Genomic DNA, 23,105 nt, shown 5'->3' with positions numbered 1-23,105 from the left:
TGTTCTTGTTTGATTGTTGGTCGACCGGCTCATGATACTTGTATAGTCTAAGTGTCTAACACTACATGAGTACTGAACTCAGGCGTATATATGGTTAACTAGGGATTAGTTGTTGACTTGTTTTAATGCAGGTTCCCGTTACTTGAAGCTAGATTACGGCAGGAGGCCATGTCTAACTTAGTAACAGTTTGCTTAGCCTTAGCTTTTATTGCATGCTAGGGCCTTGAATTATTCAATGTATGAATATTTCTTGAATCAATAAAGAAATTGTTTTTATATGCGCTTCATGAGTACTCTGATATTTGACTAGTCTAGTCTAACACAACGTTAGGTCGTAGTACGGGTTGAAAAGCCTTAGGCCTCGATCTAACGGAAAACGTTAACTTTTGGTCGGGTTGCAAAGCCTTTCACCTTGACTTAGCGGGACGAGTTAGTGGATGAACTGGTCAAAGTCGTGGAGTAAATTTGTGACTCTGACCGGATCGTCCCTAGCCCGTCACGTAGCGCTTCCGGACCATGGTGTTGGGTTGGACGGTTAGTCATCTTCTTGTTTGATTGTTGGCTGGCCGGTTGGCCTTTCATCTCCAACCCTGGGTGTTGGACGGTCGATCGGTCATGTTCTTGTTTGATTGTTGGCCGGTTGGTCGACCATATGTCTAGGACGGTTCGGGGGTGTTACAGTTATTGATTAAAGTTTTTATTTTAATGCAGGTAAAAAAAAAAGTGAACAGTAGCAAGAAAATCGAGCGACACTGTAGCAACAAATCGGGAGTTACTGTAGCTGTGATACTGTAGCAGCCACTGTTCATTGAAAAAAAAAATTTGCATTGGTTTTATTAGTTATTTATTACTAACTTTTAGTGTTTTGTTTATGTTAGATAAAAGGAAAAGATCTGAGGAAGACAAGTTTGCAGAAGGATCGACGATGGCTGCGCAGCATCGCTAGAGCATCACAAGTATCGATCACCACTTAACTGTGTTGCTCGAGACTCACATCAATGGCAGGTATACTCGCGAAACCTTGTTAATATTGTCCTTATGATTAATTTTTCCACCAATCTTAGACTGTATAACACTGGTCACAGTGTTGTTTAAGTCTGGGGGAGGTTATACTGATATTGTGTTTTAGTTATCTATTTAAAAAAAAAAGATCCAAGTTGAAGATTCCTCAGCACATCGACCGATAAGACCAGCTCGATATCGATCGACAGCCCTTCAGATTCAACGATCGATCTTGTCTTCATCGTGTTGAATGATCGCTCTAGCCATCGACCGATGAGACCATGTCGCTATCAGTCGAGAGCACTTCATCAACAACGATCGATTGTCACTTCATTGTGTCGATCGACACTGAGCAGGTCATCGTTCTTACTTGTTAAATTATGTACTTATGATTATTTCTGATCATAACTCCGACTAGATATACACTGGGGACAGTGTAATTTAAGTATGGGGGATGTTTACTTATATTAGTGTGTTCATGAGTCTTATCAAAATGTTTTCAAAAGTGTTTTATCGAGTCAAGAAGGGGATAATGAACTTATTATATTTTTGCTTGTAATCTAACCACTCTTTAGCACCATTCTAGACTTACTGATTGCAGATAGTACTAAAGATACTAAAGTGGATCAACCTGTCAACTATTCACTCTTGCTGAGATTGTTTGAAGGAACCAAAGCTGACCTCCAACACTAAACCTGACACAATTGCTTGTCTTGGGGCTTTGTATACATGGGATCAGATTCTTCAAACAAGTCTGGAAGGTAAGCCTTGTGTAGATTTATCACATTTTTTCTCTCTATTTCGACCCTTGATTTATTATAGGTAGAGATATTTATATTTAAAAAAAAACAAAAAAGAAAGAAACAAAAAAAAACAAAAAAAAATATAAATAAAAAATATATATATATAATAGGTGTTAGTTAGGTGGAATCCGAACAGGACTTGGTGGCTACAACCATTAAGACTTGCTTCATAAGGATTCGAACAAAAAGAATTCGAACGGGACTTGGTGGCGGCAATCATCAAGGTTCGATTCACATGAATTCTTGGATATAGGTCAAAAAGAAGTGAACAGGACTTAGTGGCAACCACCATTAAGGCTTGATTCATGGAAGCCTGTCCAATCTAGGTCAATGATCTTGCAATAAAAGCAGACTTTGACTAAAGAGAAAAACTAGTAGAGAGAAAATATAGGAACTAACTATTACCTGCAGATCCAGATACTTGTTTGAAAATCCTTGCATCCTGTGATCGATACTCCCAAGGCAAAGCCTGTACTTTTATTTATATTAAGAAATGAGGTTGGTAGAGGGGAATGTCAGACAGGATTTTGCTAAGTTGTTGGCTAGGTGAATTTGGTTGCTGAGCTAGGATATGGTATAATGTGTTTTTGTGATTAAGACTTCTTAGATGTGGATTGCAATATTGCAGAGGTGATGATTCTAAGTTTTAAATCATGTGAGTTTCTTCTGTTTTCAAACCTCTTTCAGAGAGACTGCCCGTTTGTTTTGCTTGAGGACAAACAAAAAGGTAAGTCTGGGGGAGTTGATAGACCATGGACTTTACCCACTTTCAGCCATGTTCTATAAGTGTTTTAATATATATTTACTACTATATAGAGTCTATTTAGGGTATTTACAGGTTCAGGCACGTTCTGGAGAAATATGGTGATTTTGGAGCCTTTTGAGGTGTAGAACTTCACAGACGCGTCAGATGTCTAGCTATGGATGGAGACCTTCCCACCGTTAGATTGCGCCCATCTTTTGACACAAGATATATCTTTGAGTTAGCAATCCAATTCCACCGGTTTGAGGTCAATCAGAACCCTGTAGCAGACGTTATGCCCATTATACTGAAGAGTGGCCAGTCTGCCTCGCGAGAGGAAGCTGTCGAGGAGATGAAGAACTGTCGATCGATGAAACAGCATTGGTATCGATCGATAGTAATGGCAGAATATGGTCTTAGCATATTTTATGACCGACTGAAGCCCAGAAGCCACACAAAGTTACCAAAATACCCATGGACGACCAGAAACCATATTTATGTTATTTATAATCCATTGTTGACGGCTACACGCTATCTAAGCTTTATTCTATTGTTTCTCTTAGTTAGGAGAGAAGGTAGGAACTCCGTCAGAGCTCCATTTGTTTTGATTTTATATTATTTATGCTTTGCATCTATTCTTCTATGATTTCTGTGACAAACTTCATGTCTGAATAGATCCACCTGTTAGGTTTAGGGTTCAGATAGGTTATGAAGAATTAGCCCAAAATATAGAACTACTAAGTTGTGATATTCATCATAGGATTGTTCTTACTGCTTGTGTTCTAGAGTCATGAACTAGAACCCTGATCTTAGAATCATTAGGCACAATTGCCAAAGCTTGGTCTTTTCTCTGAACTGAATTCTATTGAGTTAGGATTGCTAGAAACATACGAGAGTTGATTTAGGAACCCTAGTGGACACATAATCAACCTGATCGTAGAGCTTGCTAGAAGCGATATCGATCGATGATCCAATAGATTAATCGATCGATATTGCGAAAGGTGTATCGATCGATATTCCTATAGAATAATCGATCGAACTTTCTTGTGATCAATAAACGAGAGTTGAGATCCAAGATATGTATATTAGACTGTCTATACAACGTAAGTTGTTAGATTTGTACTCCCAGTTGAGTTCTATAATATCTTGCAGGCAACAATTAGCCTCTATATCATTATATTCCTGATAACCTGAATAGAAACCCTAGATCTAGCAAACCATACTTCCATCAAACAACTCTCTGCCAAGCTGAACAATTGTCTTGTTCAACTTGTTTACTGCTTTATTTACGGCTTTGCTATATTTATTTACTGCTTTATTTACTGCTTTTTAACTATTAGATCTAATTGGTTCCCTAGCTCCCTGTGAATTCGATCCCTAAGTACTACAACTCGACCTCTTATTTGAGAGAGTATAAATCACTTCTTAGGGTAATTTGAGTGATATCATTGAGCTCTATAATATCATGCATACAACTTATTAGGCATCTGTAGGAATATAATCCTGATTACCTGAATAAAAACCCTAAGTCTAGCTACTTTCATCTAAGTACCAAAACCCCAATCAATCGATCGAACAATTAACTTGCTACAAACCTGTCTTTTACATTTAATCACAATCAACCTAGCTTAATCAACTTAATTAGATTTATTAGGTTCCCTAACTCCCTGAGAATTCGATCTCTAAGTAGTACAACTGAACCTCTTATTTGAGAGAGTAATTCACTCTTTAGGGTAATTTGAGTGACATCAGTCATCTTCGAAGACAAAGCTCAGTGGCAGGATTACAGGAAGATCTAAGACAGAATGGAATCTCAACTGAGATTAAAAACTGTTGCTCGGCTTTGCGGAAATTAAACCTGCCACCCAAACTCAAGAACTTCTGGTGGAGAGTCACTCATGACAGCCTTCCAGTGACGGCAAAGCTCAGGAGGAGAATGCAAGTGGATGATACTTGTCAAACGTGTGGAGAAGCGGTCGAAACGCTGAACCATATGCTGTTTCATTGCAGAGTTTCTAAGGAGATTTGGTCTTTAACTCCTACAAACTTTATGATAGCTCAAGATCAAACCTCTGTCTCCCTACTTCAAAATTTAAATGCAATGATGTCTAATGCAAGACATGACCGTTCTGAGCTGCTAAATTTTCATGTAGGCTGGCGACTTTGGAAGATGAGAGATAAAATATATTTCCAACAGCAAAGAGAGCACATTTTGCAAGTGATTCATGGAGCTTTGCGAGATCATCACGATTGGAATCAAGCTCTAGAACAAGAAGAACAAGAGCCGCAGCAACATACATCATCCATTCAGCATTGGTGTTCAATTCCAGAAATAATTTCATAATCTGCTGAATATTATTGTTTAGTTGATGCATCTTGGAAAAATGAAAAAGAAGGAGGAGGTATAGGATGGTCCTTGCATAGTAAAGAAGGCATCCAAAAACTTCAAGGCTCCTCTTCTATAATCCCTACAAACTCTCCAATTGAAGCAGAAGCAGTTGCGTTGTTAATGGCGACTCAGCAGATGCGAAGGCTTCAATATCGTAACGTTGCCTTCATTAGCGATTGCAAGAAGCTCATAGATGAGTTACACCAGTGCTTAGCTGGAAAAACCATCACAAAGGCTCGGCACACTGAGGTTTCCTCTACTGTGCGAGACGTCCATTGTATCTCAAAGTCTTATAATTTCACTTTTCACTATGCTAGTAGATCACTATTACATAATGTAGACGGCTTGGCTAAAAAAGCTAGAACATGTAAACAAAACTATGTAATATCTTGGTTAGCTTAATAATATAGAAAGTTGACAGAAGAAAAAAGAGAGCTTTTGCAAAAAGGTTTCGAGTTTCTTATGAATAAGGAAACACTAAAGAGTTAAGGACTTTCATTGAAAGGTTTTTTATGCTGTGTATAGATCCTTGAACGTGAGAGCTAAATAACAAGTCAAGATGTCTTTAGCTTATTGAGAAACAAAAAAATTGGAAAAAGTTTGTAAGCTAAATAACAAGTCAAGAACTCTTTTTGTAGAAAATTCATATGTATTGGCTTCGTTTCTGTTATGGTTAGTTCTACCATTTTCATAAAACATCGTCTTCATCTACAAAAGGACTCTCTATTTTGAAGTTTGAAAAACTCTATATTTAAAGTTTAAAGGTGTTCTTCTCCAAAACGAAAACTTCAAATTCAATTTCAAAATTGTTTGTATTTTATATTATATACCTTATATTTGTCATAGTTAATTTAAATTTATAAAACTTTTATAAATAACTAACAAATATATAAACTTAGAAATTTTTTCGAGGATAGCCCTAATTGTTTTTGTCACAAATATAGCCTACAAGAATCAGAATGACCAAAATCTTTCATTAAAGAAGTAAATATATATTTATACCCCTAGTGTTAACTAATCTAGTTTTAGGGTTTAGAGATAAGGGTTGGGTTTTTAGGAGTCATGTTTAAAATTTTAGAAATAAAAAAAAATAAATATGAAAATATAAAAATAGTTTCAAAAAACATTTTCAAATTTCAAAAAGAAAATTTAAAAAAGAAATTAGGAAAAAAGTTTCGAAATTTTTTTTATAAAAGAGTTCAAATTTGAAAACATATTATTCAAAACTATAAAAAAAGTATTTTATTTTTTAATTTATTTATTTGTATTTATATATGAAAAAAAATCTGCGACCCTCTCGATTTCATCCCCTTTCGTTGTGAGATTAGTTTCTAGATCTTAATTTTTTCTTTGAAAATTCTTGATCTCTGCTGGGCTTTCTTAGATTGCTCATGTATATGATTTTTGATTGGTCTCTGTGTTTTGTTTCTTGGACTGAGCTTTGTATTACGTAGATTCCGAGCTCTGTATGCTGAGGTTGGATTGGTCTCTGGGATTTGATTGCAGTAGATTACGAGCTGTGTTTTTTTGGTTTGCTGGGATGTGATTGCAGTAGATTCATGTTCCTTATTATGTGTTTGTTGGATTTGCTGGGATTTGATTGCAGTAGATTCATGTTCTTTATTATTATGAGTCTTTGTGGCATGCTCTCTTACTTAGTTTTTTTTTTTTTTTTTCTTATTCTGAGTTATTGCTTGTTCTTATTTTGTATGTAGGCCTTTAGCTGAGAAGAGAGATCAGATAGAGCTCTTGCTTTTGCTTTGACAGAGGTATCAAAACATAACTGGACTTTATCCATTTCTTGTTCTGCCAACTGAAGATGTGTCTTTTGTTTATGATTGTGGGGTTTTCGTTTGATCATTCTTGTGGTTTTAGTGTTAATTATGTGTTTAGTTTTGATTATGGGTGCTTTTAAAATTGATGCTTTGGTCGATGAGAGTCTATGAAAGTGATATTAGTCTAAAATTGATTTGGTCTTACATTATTTGTGTCTAAAAGTGATGGACAATGATAAAGAATGTCTTCCAAATGGTGGTGGTGGTGGACCTAATGGTGGACAATCATCAAGTGGGTCACAATATCCGCTTGTAAGTTCTTCTCATTCAAAAAGAACTAGAAGATCAAAAGCATGGGACTACTTTACAATAGGAAAAGATGAGAATGGTCAAGAGAGAGCATATTGTAAGAAATGCCCCAAAAACTATTTGTGGTTTAGAAATTGTGGAACTTCTAACCTGAAACGTCACTCTGGGAAATGCTCCCTTGGACTAGATGGTGAAAGAAAAGAGAAGAAGATTGATGACAAAGTTGCTAGGGAAAATTTAGTAGAGTAATTATCTGGCATAACCTTCCTTTCCGTTCAGTTGAATATGAGGAACTCAGGGATTATTTTAGTTATTTAAACCCGGATTATAAGTGTTATACTAGGAACATTGCTGCACCTGACGTGGTTAAAACTTGGGAGAAAGAGAAGCAAAAACTGAAGTCCGAGTTAGAATAAAATTCCTAGTAGGATATGTTTAACCTCTGACTGTTGGACTGCTTCTATCTCAGGAGATGGATATATAGTCTTGACTGCAGATTATTTAGATGAGAAGTAGGTATTGCATAGCAAAATTTTGTCATTTTGTGATTTGCTTCCTCCAAACACCGATGATGTTTTAGCTAGTAAAATTCATGAATGCTTGAAAGAGTGGGGAATTGAGAAAAAAAGTGTTTACTTTGACATTAGATAATGCCACAGCTAACGATTGTATATTTTGAAGGATATGCTGAATTTGGATGATAATCTCTTGTGTAAAGGAGGATTTCTTTCACGTGCGTCGCTGTGCTCACATCTTAAACCTTATAGTACATGATGGTTTAGATTTTATTAGTGGTGCATTGTCTAAGATTCGAGATACTGTGAAGGATTTCAAAGCTTCAACAGCTAGAAGGATTGCACTCTCCGATTGTATAGAAGGTGATGAAGAATCTGTCTTCTCTTTGGATGTTCAGCATAGATGGAATTCAACTTATTTAATGCTTGAGAAAGCTTTAAAGTATGAGCGTGCTTTAAATAGGTTCAAAGTGGTTGATAAAAGCTACAGATATTGTCCTTCGAGTCAAGAGTGGAAGAGGGCAAAGCTTATCCACTAGATTTTGATGCCTTTTTACTGTATTACCACTCTACTGTCTGGGACAAGTTACAATACATTTAACTTATACTTTGGACATATTTGGAAGATTCAATGTTTGTTAAAAGTGAATAGGAGCAATGAAGATAGCATCATTAGAGAGATGATTTCTAAGATGAGAATAAAGTTTGATAAATATTGGGAGCAGTATAGTGTTATTCTAGCATTGGGGGCTGTCTTAGATCCTAGGATGAAATTTAGACTTTTGAAGCGTTGTTATGATGATCTTGATCCCTTCACTTCGAAAGAGAAGATTAAACACCTTAAGGATAAGCTTTATAAGCTTTTTGAAGAGTATAGGAAAAAGTATTCTTTAACTCCTGTTGTGAGCTCAACAAGAGTAGATTCTCGTGTTGCTAAAAGAGGAAGAGGGAACTTGGATGTACAAGATGTAAGTTTGTTGAGTTATTTTATTTATGTTTGTTGATTATATAATCATTCGTTTAAGTGTCAAATAATCTTTGATCTCTTCTCTTTAAATGATACATGATCAATTCGATTTTTATGATGTTCTAGACTATATGGAAGAAGGAAAGTCAGCTTTGGATATGTATTTAGAGGATACAAAGTTAGATATAAAGAGTCATCATAATTTGAATGTTCTGCAGTATTGGAAAGAAAACATATATCGTTTTGGCGCTCTGACATATATGGCAATGGACGTTCTTAGCATTCCTATAACTAGTTAACTACAGTCGCTTCTGAATCTTCGTTTAGTATTGGTTCTCAGGTTATAAGCAAGTATCGAAGTAGATTGTTGCCTAGTAATGTCCAGGCTCTATTGTGTACACGTTCGTGGATACATGGTTACCTACTTGATGATGAAGGTATAAAGATTTTGTCTGTTGATTAGCATGATTTGTTGCTGTTAGTTGAGATGTATTTAACAGTACAAATGTATTTGTAGATAATGGCGAATGTGAGATGGTTATTATTTGATCAAGTCCAAATGAATTAGAAGAATCTGGAAGCAGCCAAAGAACTGAGAACCTTCAATCCAATCCATAATTTCAGGTTCTTACGAGCGCTCAAAGTATTGTTTTTTTAGCTTATAGATAGATTGAGTTTGATGGAACTGTTGTAGACTTGTAGTTTGCCGCTGGTTTGTGTGTGTTTATGGTGTGCTCGAGCTTGAGTCTTCCATTAAAGGGGAAAAGCTTGAACCTTTAGCTTCAGATCTTAGTCTATTGTGAAACATAAACTTGGGGAATTTGTGGATCCTTCAGTTCAGTTGAAGCTTTAGTTTATGTGCCTTTTTTCTCTTACAAGCGCTAATAGTATCTTTGATTCATTGATTTTTGATGAAGCTCTTGTACTTTAGCTTATCCATATTGATCCGTATGGGAATGTTCTCTACTTCCATGCTGATTCAGCTTCACCTCTCGCTTGGGGTTTTTTTTATCTCCTGATCCGTATTGATCTCGCTTGGAATCTGTTTAACAATCTGTTTTTTTGTCTGAATGATTAAAAAGCTGTTGAATTATTGTAGGAGGAAGTTTAACAGTACCGAGCAACTTACGGATAGTACAATGGCAAGCACGTAAGAACAAGAAGGACAAATGTGGGAACCAAAATTCGTACGGTCGATTTCCGTAAATTAAGGAAAGCAAGGAAACTCTAACTTTCTCTAAGGTCCTGGATTCTCTGCGAGAGCCAACGGCAAGTGATTAAACAAATGCGGAAAAATATGAAAAGATAACAAAAAAAATTTATAGGAAAATTATATCTTATTTAGAATCCGCGTAAGAACGTTGCGATTGTTACAAAAGATTATAAAATCTTCGGCCGCAAGAGTTGTATGCGAGTTACATAGTTCTAGCAACATAAAACCTAAAAACCTAGTTGAGTTGCAGCTCGATAACAGAAGACAAAAAAAAAAGATATGAAAAAGGTTTTGATTGATTTCGGACCGAACCTTATGAAAGGCAGCCATTCGAGGATCAAACCGAACGTAGTTCGATTGAAACAGTAGAACAAGAGATCGAACCGCCTTTGCGACTTTGTCTAGTAATCGAATGTCAGTCATAGAAACAGAACATGTCGGGAATAATGCCTAAAGTTTCTAAGTGCAGAGAGTTCTAAGTCTAAAAGAATTGTCCTCATGCTCCTTGCCTCGGCTCCCCTAATATATGCCTCCAAGGTCGGTTTTCCGTTTCCTTCTCTGCCCCAAGTCGAGTTTATCATCTTGCGGAAATATTCCATTTTCTTCGATCTTCATGATTATCTTCGGAAACTTAACATTTATCTTCGAGACTTGACATTTATTTTCTCCTGCAAATAATAAATACACCGTATAGTAACCTTGGGCTTAATTTCATTAAAAATCGTAAGTGGGCTTTTAGCCACGCTTTAGATCTTTCGAGCCGTTTTGCGACTTTGAACATTTTTACGATTTTATCCAAATGTAACCTTCGGTATGATGTCGATTTTAAACAATTCAAATTGACCATATAATGAAAACAACTAAGGTGTTAAGTTAACCGTTGCCGTTTTAAACGATCAATTTGAACTTTTACGAGAAAACAAGTATTTGCGGTTTTAATCGTAAAGTCCAACGGTAACTCTGATCGAGACGAAACAAGAGACAATTCAGTCGAGGCTCGAAAGAGGAAGCTGTGGCAGTGGGCTGAGAAGAATTGTGGTTGATCAAACTCGCCCTTAGGCGAGCTGAACATGGCTGTTCCAACTCGCCCAATGGCGAGTTAGTTTACACGGTCGAACTAGTCATTTTGGCGAGTTAGAGGATGCTTCTCCAACTCGCCCAATGGCGAGTTGGTTTACTCGCCCAATGGCGAGTTGGTTTACATGGTCCCAACTCACCATTGGGCGAGTTGGGTTATGTTTGTTCAACTCGCACAATGGCGAGTTGGGCTGAACGGACCAACTCGCCATTGGGCGAGTTGGATGAGCTCTCTCTAACTCGCCCGATGGCGAGTTGGGTCGATCATTGCAACATTCCCTATGGCGAGTCGGACGATGCTCGCTTGGTTGTTTCGATGCTCGGGAATCGTCTGTTCGAGAGATTGAATGATCCTTTCCGAGGAGCTTATCGTGTACTACTCTTAAAATACAAAGTTTTAGTTTTCTGTATTTTTATTTTTTATTTTAGAAAGGTTTCTCGAGAATTTTCCGACATTGATTCATGTTGTTGTTAGTTTTATCACTTTCATAAAACACCATTTTCCTTAGAGCACCTCCAAAAAGATTCTCTATTTTGAAGTTTGCAAAACTCTATTTTTAAAGTTTAAAGGTGTTCTTCTCCAAAAGCAAAACTTCGACTTTAGCTTGAAATTTATTTTTATTTAATACTATAGTCCTTATATTTTTCATAATTAATTTAAATTTATAAAACTTTTATGAAGAACTAGCACTTATATATAAATATTACATCAATATTAATTAATAAAATTTTATACTAGTATATAAAATTATAAATAGATATACATTATTAAATATTAAACTACAAGTAAAATACCAAATTATTTCAAAAAGTTATTTCCATAATGCCCCATATATTATCAATTAGTGCATTTCAAAATAAGAATCATAAATATGATGTGTAATTGTAAGGGTCAAAATACAAATAAAAATGTGAAAATTTGAATTTGAATTTTTGAGTAGTGAAACTTTAATATAGAGTTTTAGTTCTCAAAACTTCAAATTTAAAGTTTTGAAATTCTTTTTTTGAACAAAAAAATTATATATTTAAAGTTATAGAATTTTTTCTGGAAATGATTTTAGTTTTATGTTCAAGATGGTCCTGCCTCCACTTGTCAACACGTAAACGTCTTAAATGGTTAGAAAATTCAGATTTTATTGGCATGTGTGTAGGTTTTGCGTAATATATTCCGCACTTTGCATATCTCAAAGATGAAGTTTACATATTATATTTTGGTAAAATATGAATTTTACATTTATAAATAAATAAAGCAAAGACGCATGATTGCCGGTTATTCCATCAACAATTTATTGGTAAACAAAATAAAATTAAATGGTTAATTAAACTTCAATAAAAATGATGGTAAACATATTGAGGTGACTAGCAGGAGATAATAAGGTGATAAGCAGTTTGCAAATGTTGAGAAACTTGGAAGAAATTCTTAAGTTATCAAAAATAAACAAGAGACATGAACTCTTCATCTGATTCTAAAGCTTCCATAAACTGTGGAACAAGACAAACCTCCAGATCTATGCTTCCTCCTCCTTCTCTTCCCGGGTAAGCCGAAACTTTGCCATCAAACTTATGCGCGTAACCACTTCTAAGTGTCAGTGCTTTTCCCATCCCAAATTCACAACCATACTTGTCAAACCTCGGTGAGCTTCCCATCATCACGCTCATTGGTTCAAATAGCCGATCTATATGGTAGATAAAAGGTGACTTCAACCACTGATCAATCATTATAGTTACCTTTTCACTTGTATGATCAGCTACAGCTTGATGCACTTTCAAAGCAGCCCATCCAAGATCATTCTCCAACAGCACACCTGCTTTTGCAGCCGTCCTCAAAGCAGAGAGACAATTTCCAAAGTAATCCCGGGGAAGAGGAGGATACATCCTTCCCCTGTTGTCCGCAGCAAGTCTACAACTTGTTTCTCGTTCGATAGGTAATCTTCGAGCCCTAGTTATGCATCTCCATATAACCGCGGTTAGCGATTGAAAAGATGAGATTGAGGTTGTTCCACATACCTGGTTAATCTTTGCCTTTAGCAATCTGATTGTTTCTGATGAGAAACAGAATATTCTCTCCTTGAGAATTGGGGATTCGTAAGTTCTGATAAATTCATCAGGATGGCTATAGGGAAGGCTGAAGAGAGGACCATATCCTTGAGGGATATAACGCTTTAAGACTGGTGGATTCTTAAGATACAATTCATCGGTTTTGTTGCTCTCTTGTGCTTGGAATATCTCGGACCAGGCACTGAAGAAGTTCCAGAACGAAGTGCCATCTCCCATTGCGTGGTTTATCGACAGTCCTATGAAAATTCCATCTACCAATTCTGTGACCTAACCAAGTGCACAAACCCACCAATTTGTTAATGTCTAATCTAGTTTAACTGGATCAAATCAAACTGAAACAATCCAAAAAATGAAAGAAAGAAAATAATTAGATTAAAACAACATTTTTCTTTAATTTTAGTTACTTTCTTATAGTCAAATCCGAACTGGAACAGTATTAAACAAAGAAAACAAGAAGGGAATAAATCGACTAAAATCTCAATTCTTTGAATACTGTCACATACTCATAAAGTTGATTGATTCCGAACCAAAACAAAACTGTATCGAAACACATGGAAGTGATAAGTAAATAAATTGATAAACAGATATAAGCATTGTTTTCTTTGAAACATTTGTATACTCTCTAAAAACGCGCAACCCCAGCACTTATTTTTACACTATTTCTGAAATCTAAGGACCCAATCGTATGGATATGTAAAATACAAAATTTACAATTTTAGCAGGAAAATGAAGAAAACGGATACTCAATTTAAAAGTGAGTAAGCAAAATTTCATACTCGATTTCATAGATACATATAGAATTATGTGGAAAGCCGTATTCGATGAAAGTCGTATGTACGGTTTGGAGGGATTCATTTGATTTCTATATGAATAAAAAATATAAAAAGTCTAAAAGTTCTTTCTACAAGGAATTAATATCAACCTGGACTGTCAAGAGGCTCATGGTACGTCCATCATGATTGACGGCCCTGTTGTGGTCAAAGAAAGAGTGAACAATTAAAGGAACATACTTAGGACCAACAATATCTGCTAGACATAAGTCAGAGGTGGCGTAGATGAATCCAGCACCAGGGCTATTGCTACAATCCACAAAAACAGAGTATGATTTGGTGTTTTCGTTTATTTGTGCTGAGAGGCGACCAGCGAGAGGGTAGAAGTGGACGAGAGCGATGGCGAGAGACTCTCTTAACTTATCAAGCAGGGTGTCGGTGGAATGAAGTGGCTTTTGAAAGAGAAGACCTTTTTGGATGTAGTGAACAGAGAGCATTGCGAAGTCCCATGGGGATAGATAGTATGGTTTCTTTGATTCTTCAAGGATTGTTTTGGGTTTCACGAAGCATTTTGAGACGATTTTCACTGATGGTGAAGAATTCATTATGAAAGGTTTTTCTAGCTCAAATTTCTGAAGCGTAAGGTCTCACATCGCTTAATATAAGTAGAGTAGATATCCCTTTTGGTTTTCAAACTTGAGAATTGCCGTTTTGCTTCGTCTACTTTGGATATTGTGAAAACTTATTGGAATTTTTTTTAAGGAGACTTTGACCATAAAAACAGCCCAAGAAAAATCATTTTAAATAATTTTTGTTTACGCGTATTCTTTTTTTTTATCAGCAACATAAACAGACTTATGTAGATTCTTCAAACCACACCGGTAACTCTGCATCCAATAAACGACAAACAGCGGTTGTTTCCTTGCACTGCGTGCGAGACTGACCGCTTTTGAGTTCTGCGTTCGTGGTATATGAATGATCTTTGAGCTGTTGAAACTTTTCTCCAAAAATGTTATGTCTTCCACATAACTTGCAGAGGCTGGCCACTCCTCTGGTTCCGAAACCATCTTCACCAACTGAAAATAATCTGTTGCAAATGTTACCAAAAACTGTCTAAGATTCTTCATGCACTTCATTGCCCATATAAGAGCATCTATCTCCAAATGTAGTGGCGACTGACTCGCTATTGTATTCCTTGCTCCTATTAATCCATCAAAACCTTCTAAGATACTATACCACCCTTGCCCTGAATATATATCCTGATTTTCCAAGATCCGTCAGTAAAGCACCATCTACCTAGTAATAGTCAGTACTATCGATGGAGAATTTATTCCCTGATATGATTTATTCCATGTATTGGAGAATTTTGTCCTTCAGCCCAGTTACTCTGCCAATTTGAGAGTATCTCTCGGATCCATATCTAAATTGCTAAATACTTTATTGTTTCTTCCTTTACATATAAACCATAAAATCCATGCAAAATGATGATTTTCCATTTTCGGGGAAACTCTCCAAATAAATGATTCATATTCGTAAACAATGATTGAATGGAAAATATATCTGGACTCGTTGGGATTCGTGTAAGTGCCCAGATTTGATCGTCAGTGGACATTCAAAGAAAACATGATTTATGGACTTCTCAGGAGCTCTACATCGGTTGCAAATTTTATCCCTATGCATTTCTCTTGACCTCAATTTTTTCTTAACCGTTATGCATCTTGTCAGCAGTTGCCATAAAAAGATATTTCATCTTAGGTGGGGGCAGCATACTTTCCAGCAGAAAGCCTTCAGTGGGGTGACCGAAGGACCATACACAGGTGGTATTCTTTCTCTGTCCGGATACACTCGCTCCACTTGATATCCATATTTAACCGTGTATCTGTCATTGTTTGTAAAATGCCATCCATCCGATCTTCTGTATGAAATCGACTTAAAGGAGTACTTTCAATAATTTTCATATCTTGCGGGTCCGCCATAGTCCAAATAACCTATAAATTCCATGTTCTAAATATTCCATCGATGAGAGAATCGACTGTTAGTTCCGGGTAAAGATTGTGTTGATTTTTATTTGTTATTCCCAGGAGAGTGGAAGGAAGCCAATGATCATTCCATAATGAGATAGATGATCCTGATTCCACCATTTTGATTAGTCCTTTGCTAACAAGAGATTTAGCAGAGAGAATAATGCGCCAACCGTAAGATGACGAGTACGATCTAATGAGTTCCATGGGTGATGCATTCCTGAAATACCTCCCTTTGAATACACGTGTATTGGAAAAAACCGCAGGAAACAGTGACAAAGTAGAAATCATATGTGAAGTTTCAGAACATTTTCCTAATTTGATTGGATAATTTTTTTCATTTTGTATTTATTTTAATCAAGAGAAAATAAGTAATTTAAAAATCAATTAAAAACACTTAATAAATATCCAACACAAAATGATTTATAATAACTACTTAAGAATTATGGAAAGTGTATATAATCTCTCATCAATTTCCTCTTACCAATCAAATAATTATAATTATACAACCTTATTAAAAAAATTATAGGAACCAATACAATGGCTTTAAATTGGTATACAGAACATTGTAATACATACTTATTTTTTTGAAAACAAAATCATACATAATTTATAGATTATTTATATAATTTGTGATATTATTTATAAAAAGTGTGTATACAGATTTATAAATTCAGTTATAAAAATCACTTATAAAAACTTTTTAAAATCATGTATAAAGGCTTGCCAAATCATTTTATAAGATTTTAAAATAATTTTAAGAGTCTATAAATATTTTATCAAAATACTTAATTCATTATAAATTTTATTTTATTTATAAATGCTTAAATTTATAGAAAAACGAAAAAGATAACATCATGCATTTAATAGAATATAACCATTACAAATAAAGTAATAGAATACTTATTTATAAGTGAAGTGATGTACGTTCGGACACGAGTGTGAATATTTACGAAAAAACTAGCTAAAACATAATAATTTGGGTAATATTTTATTATTCAGAAGCAGTTTTTCAGTACAAGATGTTCGGCAAGAATATCAAATAAGAGAAACTTGACTTGCTCATCGATCTTTCAGAGACGTGTAGAATTAGACGATATCTATAATGTTCAAAATTTATTAAATAACATAGGAAATTGTATAGTTAAACAATTAACTAACGTAATATTTGTAGTTTTCCTTCCTAACGTATGAATTTAATTCCACAAAATATAAAATTAGTAAATAAGAAAAAAAGATAATTCTTATATATTTTCATAACTAACTTAGTTTCTTTTTTTTATTAAGAAAATACCTAAAAATAAGGAAATGGTTTAAATGTATGAGGAAACATGTAAATAAGAATAAGAAAACACATGATTTATTAAATCACATGTTTTAAATATATAAAATTATTGTATATTTTAGTTTTAAAGATATTTCTTTTTTTATTATAAAATTCCTTTTATGATAATAATGTCGTTACAAAAAATTATTAATAAAAATAAAAATCAATAATCGCAATTATAATAATAACTTAATTATTAAAGGTATTGTTGTAGTTAACGAAACTGACTTCTGAAATAATATTATAGAGATTAAATAGTTAATTTAAATTTAAAAGAAATATTTATGTTTGAGATACGTATGTGAATATATACTAAGGATATTTTCCGCACATGCGGACATGCATATTTTATAACTATTTATTAGTACATGTATTATTAATTAAAGACAATAATGATAAATTATTATTTATTTTTTCATTTGAATATTTTTACTTATTATGATTTTTGAAAATTTATTTGTATGCTATATTCATTATTAATAAAAAAATGTTAGAAATCACTCAATATTTACTTCTCAGTTATGTAAAATTAAGATAATATTTATTTATGTGTTTTTGTTTTTGAATTTTAACTTTTTATTAAAGGATATATTTTGGATAACAACACATATATTTATAAATTATCTTGTTATTTTTAAATATATATTTATATTTTGATAATTTTTATTTATATTATTTTAATCTTCTATCTAATCAAATAAATTTTAAATTCTTTTTTATTTGTATGGCTACTTTACGAGCGGGCCTTGTGGTAGTGGACGAGCTTTGGATGCAAATACATTTCAGGTTTCCTGCTGTGGAAACTAAGTCACATTGTTCTGCTCAACACGGCTGCGGATACGTCCGTATGAATACCCGGAAGAGAGCATGTTGTGGGCTGCACCTCCCAACCGGGGGTTAGGTATGTGTCTTTAATAGATCCGGATTTAACTCTTATTTTAACAAAAAAGTATGGCTACTTTATATATTTATTCACTAAAAGTATAAACGATATTAATCACTTAACTTCTAAAGTGAAATTTCGAATGTGAAAATCACTTTGCAAATAATAATATAGATATGTCTGATAGGTGGGCATTTTTTGTTTAGGGAGGGAAATCCTTTAATAGGATAAATAAATTTTTGAGATAATGTTCTTAATGAAAAAAAAAATTCATAGATGCTCACGTCAAAGAGAGTTGGTGGATTAACATGATTACAAGAAAAAAAAAAAGAGTTGGTGGATTTTATTTTTGTAAAGAGTTGGTGGATTGATTACAAGAAAAAAAAAGAGTTGGTGGATTTTATTTTCGTAAAGATCTGGTGGCTCACATTAAAAAGAAATAAAAAGGGTTGGTGGATTTGGAAGTATGACATTTATTCTCCGAGTGGCTTATTTTATATTTCTACTAGCTGTTTTTTGTTTGCCTACATTTCTAATAGTATCTTCTAAAAATTATTTAAAAAGTGATTTGTTATGTGTTATCATTACAGTGATTTTTGAAAAAAAAAATGACATAACATATTAACGATATTGATGACTTGAAGTTAATTATGACATGCACATTTATATTTAATGTCGATTTATATTTTTGGTAAATTTTTTAAAATATAGTAAAACTTACAAATTTCCATAAATATAACAACATATAATATAATAGTAAAAATAGAAATATAATAATAATTTACAATTTTCATAATATTATTTAATTTAAATTTTTAATTTTATTCTTTAATTACTAAAACAATTTTTTCAAATTTTATACAGTTTATTTAAAAATTATAATTTTCTAATCCCATACCACTAGTTTCATTTTAAAACTTTTATTTCTGTACATAGTGCAAGAAAACATCTAGTTTAACACACAAAGACAACATGTTGGTCAAAAAGATATGTTTCTCCATGTCCGCAATATCTCCTCATACGAGAAACATATAAGAAATGATGGTTCGCTACCAATAAAAACCAGAAAAGAAAAGAAAACAATTTACCAAAAAAAAACTGTGACGAACCATAACAACACCGCAGTGCCATAACCAAATAAAGAACTAATCATGTCCCTTTAATACAAACTAGGGGTGTAACCTTGCGCAAGCGCGAAGTCGTGGACATAGTTGTTGCTCTATTTAAATCTGTGGAGGTGATGCCGTGTTTGTAAAGTTGGTGTTTTGCTGTTGACATTGATTCTCCAGGATTTGTATTTTAATAGGTTGAGGTAGGGTGATAAACTGTGCTACTTTTTGTGTGGTTGGTGTTGTGTAAGTAGAGTAGTTTACATGGTTGAGTTTATTTGATGTTGTATTAATTTTAAAACAATGTTCATACACAAAAAAATTGATAGATATTTGTGTTATTTCTTTGTAATTTTTAATTGTCTGTAACTTGTATTAAAATTTCATACCGTAAATGTAAGTTGTTGTTGGATCGTAATTAGTCAAAAATGTAGCGAAGTTTTTCCCATAAAGATAAAATTGTACGAGTTAGATTGACGTTGGACCTGTAAGCCAAATTCATAAGAAAACGTAAGTGAACAATTGGTGGTGATCTTGCCGCCATTGCGTAGCTCGGTGCCGGTTTCTGAATTTTCTTGTTGTGTATGTGTTTGATTGTGTTATTTTGTTGGAGTAAAACATATATTAAGTTTGGATTTAGCTAAATTTGTTTTTATCATCAATTGTAAATTTGTAATGTATTATTGATACTCAATTTTGTACTGATAAAAACTGGTTTCTTTCCTTGCAAAACTAAATTTAAGCATATAATGGCTGTTTAGATTGGAATCTGTCCTTGATCAAAAAATATTAGAATCTGTCTAATCTTTGATGTACAACATTTGATTGGTACATTAAAAAAAATAGACACAGGGCTCGAGCATGATTCACCATTTCTCCTATTTTGATGTTCAGTTATCCTCATCTCATCTTTCTTCTTAACTGTCATAAAGCCAAAAAAATATAGCCATAATACATTACATAGCTTATATGCTCTTCTTTCTTATATTAATCTGGCCGCATCACACCTACTGTATTCCAAGGTCTCTCCTTCGAATGTATTTATTTTATTTTGTATGTATAACTTGATGAGGGACAATTTGAAATGATGGTCAGTCCCAATTCCTATCTACAGCGACTAAACCAACATAGATATAATTCAAATGTATATTTCCCACTAAAGATGATTTTCAGCTATCTCTATTGATCATAAACTCATAACTCTCGTATTTTTAAAAGGCAAAGAAAGTTGAAAAAAAGTAGAAAGTATTATCCAAATGACAACAAACATAAAGCATCGAGGGAAAAAAAACAAATGTCAATGATAGCCGAACTTAAGATTTTATTAGCTTGTAAGCAACACAGGTTGCTCTGAGCTAATAGATATTGCTAGTACCTAACATGTTCAGACATGATCATGATCTAACTGCTTCTTATAATAGCATCATGTACCATACCCGTCGTCTCTATTGACTATTGTACGTACTATTTGTCAACCTTCTCGTTGTCATATCTGAATGAAGTTGCCAGTGTCACCAGTGACTGTGCATTCTTGTAACAGACAAGCTTTTTATTTTGCCAGCTGCTTAACTACGCTAGATCAAGTGGTGGTCAGACGAGCCGATTCTCCTATGAGCTCCTCCGTCTGGCCGGGTCTGATCTATATGGTAAAATTATAGCTTCTGGTCTTTGCTTCTTTTGCTAACGCGTCCGCCGACCATTTCAACTCTGAGGAATATGAGACAGGCTCACATCCTCGAAATCCTCCTGTAATCTATGGAACACCTCGATCTTTGTCGCGAATGATGGCTAATCCACTGGGTTTGTAGTCATGTCCACAAGGTCCAAGCAGTCCGTCTCGAACCGTATTAAGGTTATCCTCCTGTCTCTCATACATGAAACTGCCCAAATTAAACCTTCCATCTCAACATGCTAACCTGAGAGGCTCATGCTGCATGCCCATAATCCGAAATATTCAAAACCCATTTGATCCTTAAGACTCCACCCTAAGCCACTAACACTGCCATTATCTTCCATGACGCATCAATTTGACATGTAGGGATTCGGGGTTTCCAAGGAGGCACTGTCTCAACCTCTGTAGTAGGAGGTTCGTCATGATCCTCGTTTGCTTCTTCCTTTTCGTTAGCCTTTCTCCAACATTCTGCCTCAAGAGACGCGTGTTGAAGAGTATCAATCATGGATACGAGTTTCCCATTAAAGAGTTTGTCGCTCCTCGCCTTCCAAATGTACCAATAGATCCATGGGAAGTAATCGAATTGTGGTCTCAGTGGAGCCACCTCTTTTCTCTTCCAAAACATAAAGTTCATGTTTGGGTATATAGATGTACTTGGGAAGTAACCCGGAAGGAACGGATAGTCCGATAAGCCCAAACCTGCAGAGCTGGGGGCATTCAAAAAGAAGATGATTAATCGACTCCACTGGTCCAGCACATCTAGGACAACTCCTATTGGTGCCTGTTTGTCTAAAGTGAGCCTCTTTTTCGTCACCACACAGTCCGAGATAGCCTGCCACAAGAAATGTTTCATCTTACTCGGGGCCTTTATCTTCCACACATGGCTTTGAAGGCTCATGATACTCGGTTCTAGAACCCCTTCATGTGTAAGACTCAGCTTGGTTGATCTGAGTAGGTCATAACCGGTTTTAACCGAATACACTCCTGATTTTGTGTAGTTCTAAACATATCCTTTCGTAGAAAAAGAATGAGAAGGTTTTAGCCAAAGTTTCAAATGGATATCATCCGGTGAAAGAATTCCTGTAAAAGCTGTATATCCCACTCCCTAGTATCTTTCCTAATAAAGGACTGAACAAGAAGTTGAGGAAGTTTGTAAACAATGTGGTCGGCCGGTCTAGGTGGTTGAGCCACTGAGTCTGGAACCCAAGACTCACTCCAAACCCTCGTATCTCGACACGTACCAATTTTTTTCTGCCATGATACTACGCCATCCGTATGATGGTGACTATGTTCGCCGATCTTCCAATGGAGAGGTGTTATTGTAATACCTTCCTTTTAAAACACGTGCCAATAAGTAGTTTAGGTAATGAGTTAGTCTCCACAATTGTTTTGCAAGAAGCACTATATTGAACTCATGGGGATCTCGAAAACCTAGTCTCCCCGAATCCTTGGGAGTACAGATCTCGTCTCATGCTCTCCAATGTAAACCTCTGTTGTTCCGTTTAGAGCTCCACCAAAAATTAGAAGCTGTGCTCTTTTGTTTACCGGTAATGCCTTGTAGAAGCAAGTAACACGACATCACAAGTGTCAGAATTGCTTGAGCCACATATTTAACTTGCACTTCTTTTCCTCCTTTGGATAAAAGTTCGATGACCAAGTGTTGACTCGCCCATTGAGCCGATCTTGTACAAAGGTGAAAACCCAGGACATCTTCGAGTCACATATTTGCTCTGGTAATCCTAGGTACAAACCTATGTCTCCTTCAGTAGAAAAACCCAGTACATCTTTACATCTTGTTTCAGAGAAACATCCACACAGTTTCCAAAAAACATCGAAGATTTTGCCGCATTTAGTCTTTGTCTTGATGTCTGATAGACCATGGATTTTACCCACTTTTAGCCATGGTTTATAAGGGTTCTAATAACTAATTACTATGCTTTCGAGTCTATGTAGTATATTTATAGGTTTAGGAGTGATTTGGAAGAAAATGATGATTTTGGAGCATTTTTGGAGATAAAAGGAGAGGGACATCCTAGCTGACCATCGAGCAAGACCAGGGGTCGACATTCAGAGGAAATAAGCAGTTACCACCAGGATCTCTTACATCCTGGGCCGACATCAAGAACACATTCCTGCGTAACTTCTTTGATGAGGCACGTGCTGAAGACTTAAGGAGCAAGATTGCTACATTCGCGCAAGAGCCTACAGAGTCATTCAGAAGCTCCAGGATCAGATTCAAGTGTTACCAGAGATATTGTCCACACCATGGATTCAATGAAGTGCAGCTGATCAGCACTTTCTTCAGAGGCATCGCAGTGCAGTATCAGATTACTCTTGATGAGTCTAGCGAAGGGAACTTCAACACTAGGAATCCAGAAGAGGCTGTGAGACTTATTGTGAACTTGGCATCCAACAATAGCACGAAGAACACTGATTTTGAGAGGATAAAATCTGCAGCTATCCTTGGGAAGAA

The 23,105-nt window shown here is 35.1% G+C and overlaps 2 protein-coding genes and 1 long non-coding RNA gene across 11 annotated transcripts in view; 2 read left to right on the top strand and 1 right to left on the bottom strand.

Annotated features, from left to right (window-relative positions):
- LOC106324102 overlaps positions 1–5,482 on the top strand; it is an 11,372-nt gene extending 5,890 nt beyond the window's left edge. The window contains exons 2-3 of the mRNA XM_013762120.1: positions 4,914–5,185; positions 5,462–5,482. Of these exons, the coding sequence (XP_013617574.1) occupies positions 4,914–5,185; positions 5,462–5,482 (293 nt within the window). The remainder of the gene's footprint in view (positions 1–4,913; positions 5,186–5,461) is intronic.
- Positions 5,483–6,207: 725 nt separating this feature from the next.
- LOC106327747 lies at positions 6,208–9,656 on the top strand. Of its 9 annotated transcripts, none has more exons than XR_001267512.1 (5): positions 6,208–6,254; positions 6,652–6,705; positions 6,935–8,939; positions 9,020–9,126; positions 9,602–9,656. It is a non-coding gene; the product is annotated as an uncharacterized LOC106327747 (long non-coding RNA). The 9 variants fall into 9 exon arrangements; XR_001267514.1 differs by having other exon boundaries at positions 6,228–6,412; XR_001267510.1 differs by having other exon boundaries at positions 6,652–8,939.
- A 2,438-nt stretch (positions 9,657–12,094) lies between these two features.
- On the bottom strand, positions 12,095–14,315 carry LOC106323026 (uncharacterized acetyltransferase At3g50280-like). The gene is made up of 2 exons (XM_013761188.1): positions 13,773–14,315; positions 12,095–13,117 (listed from the first exon to the last, which is right to left on the bottom strand). The coding sequence occupies exons 1-2, from the start codon at positions 14,223–14,225 to the stop codon at positions 12,221–12,223; spliced, it is 1,350 nt and encodes a 449-aa protein (XP_013616642.1). The 5' UTR covers positions 14,226–14,315; the 3' UTR covers positions 12,095–12,220.
- Between the last annotated feature and the right edge of the window lie 8,790 nt (positions 14,316–23,105).

Source organism: Brassica oleracea, chromosome C2 (genome assembly GCF_000695525.1).
Source record: "Brassica oleracea var. oleracea cultivar TO1000 chromosome C2, BOL, whole genome shotgun sequence".
Lineage (NCBI taxonomy): Eukaryota > Viridiplantae > Streptophyta > Magnoliopsida > Brassicales > Brassicaceae > Brassica > Brassica oleracea.
The sequence above is the reverse complement of the archived record's forward strand: the minus strand, read 5'-3'. Positions and strand labels throughout refer to the sequence as shown.

Bases quoted from the DNA above. Each gene is read 5' to 3' on its own strand.
- LOC106323026 (XM_013761188.1), bottom strand. From the start codon at position 14,225: ATGAATTCTTCACCATCAGTGAAAATCGTCTCAAAATGCTTCGTGAAA. The intron at 13,118-13,772 runs GTTGATATTAAT...GCACTTGGTTAG, and splicing joins TGAGCCTCTTGACAGTCCAG to GTCACAGAATTGGTAGATGG.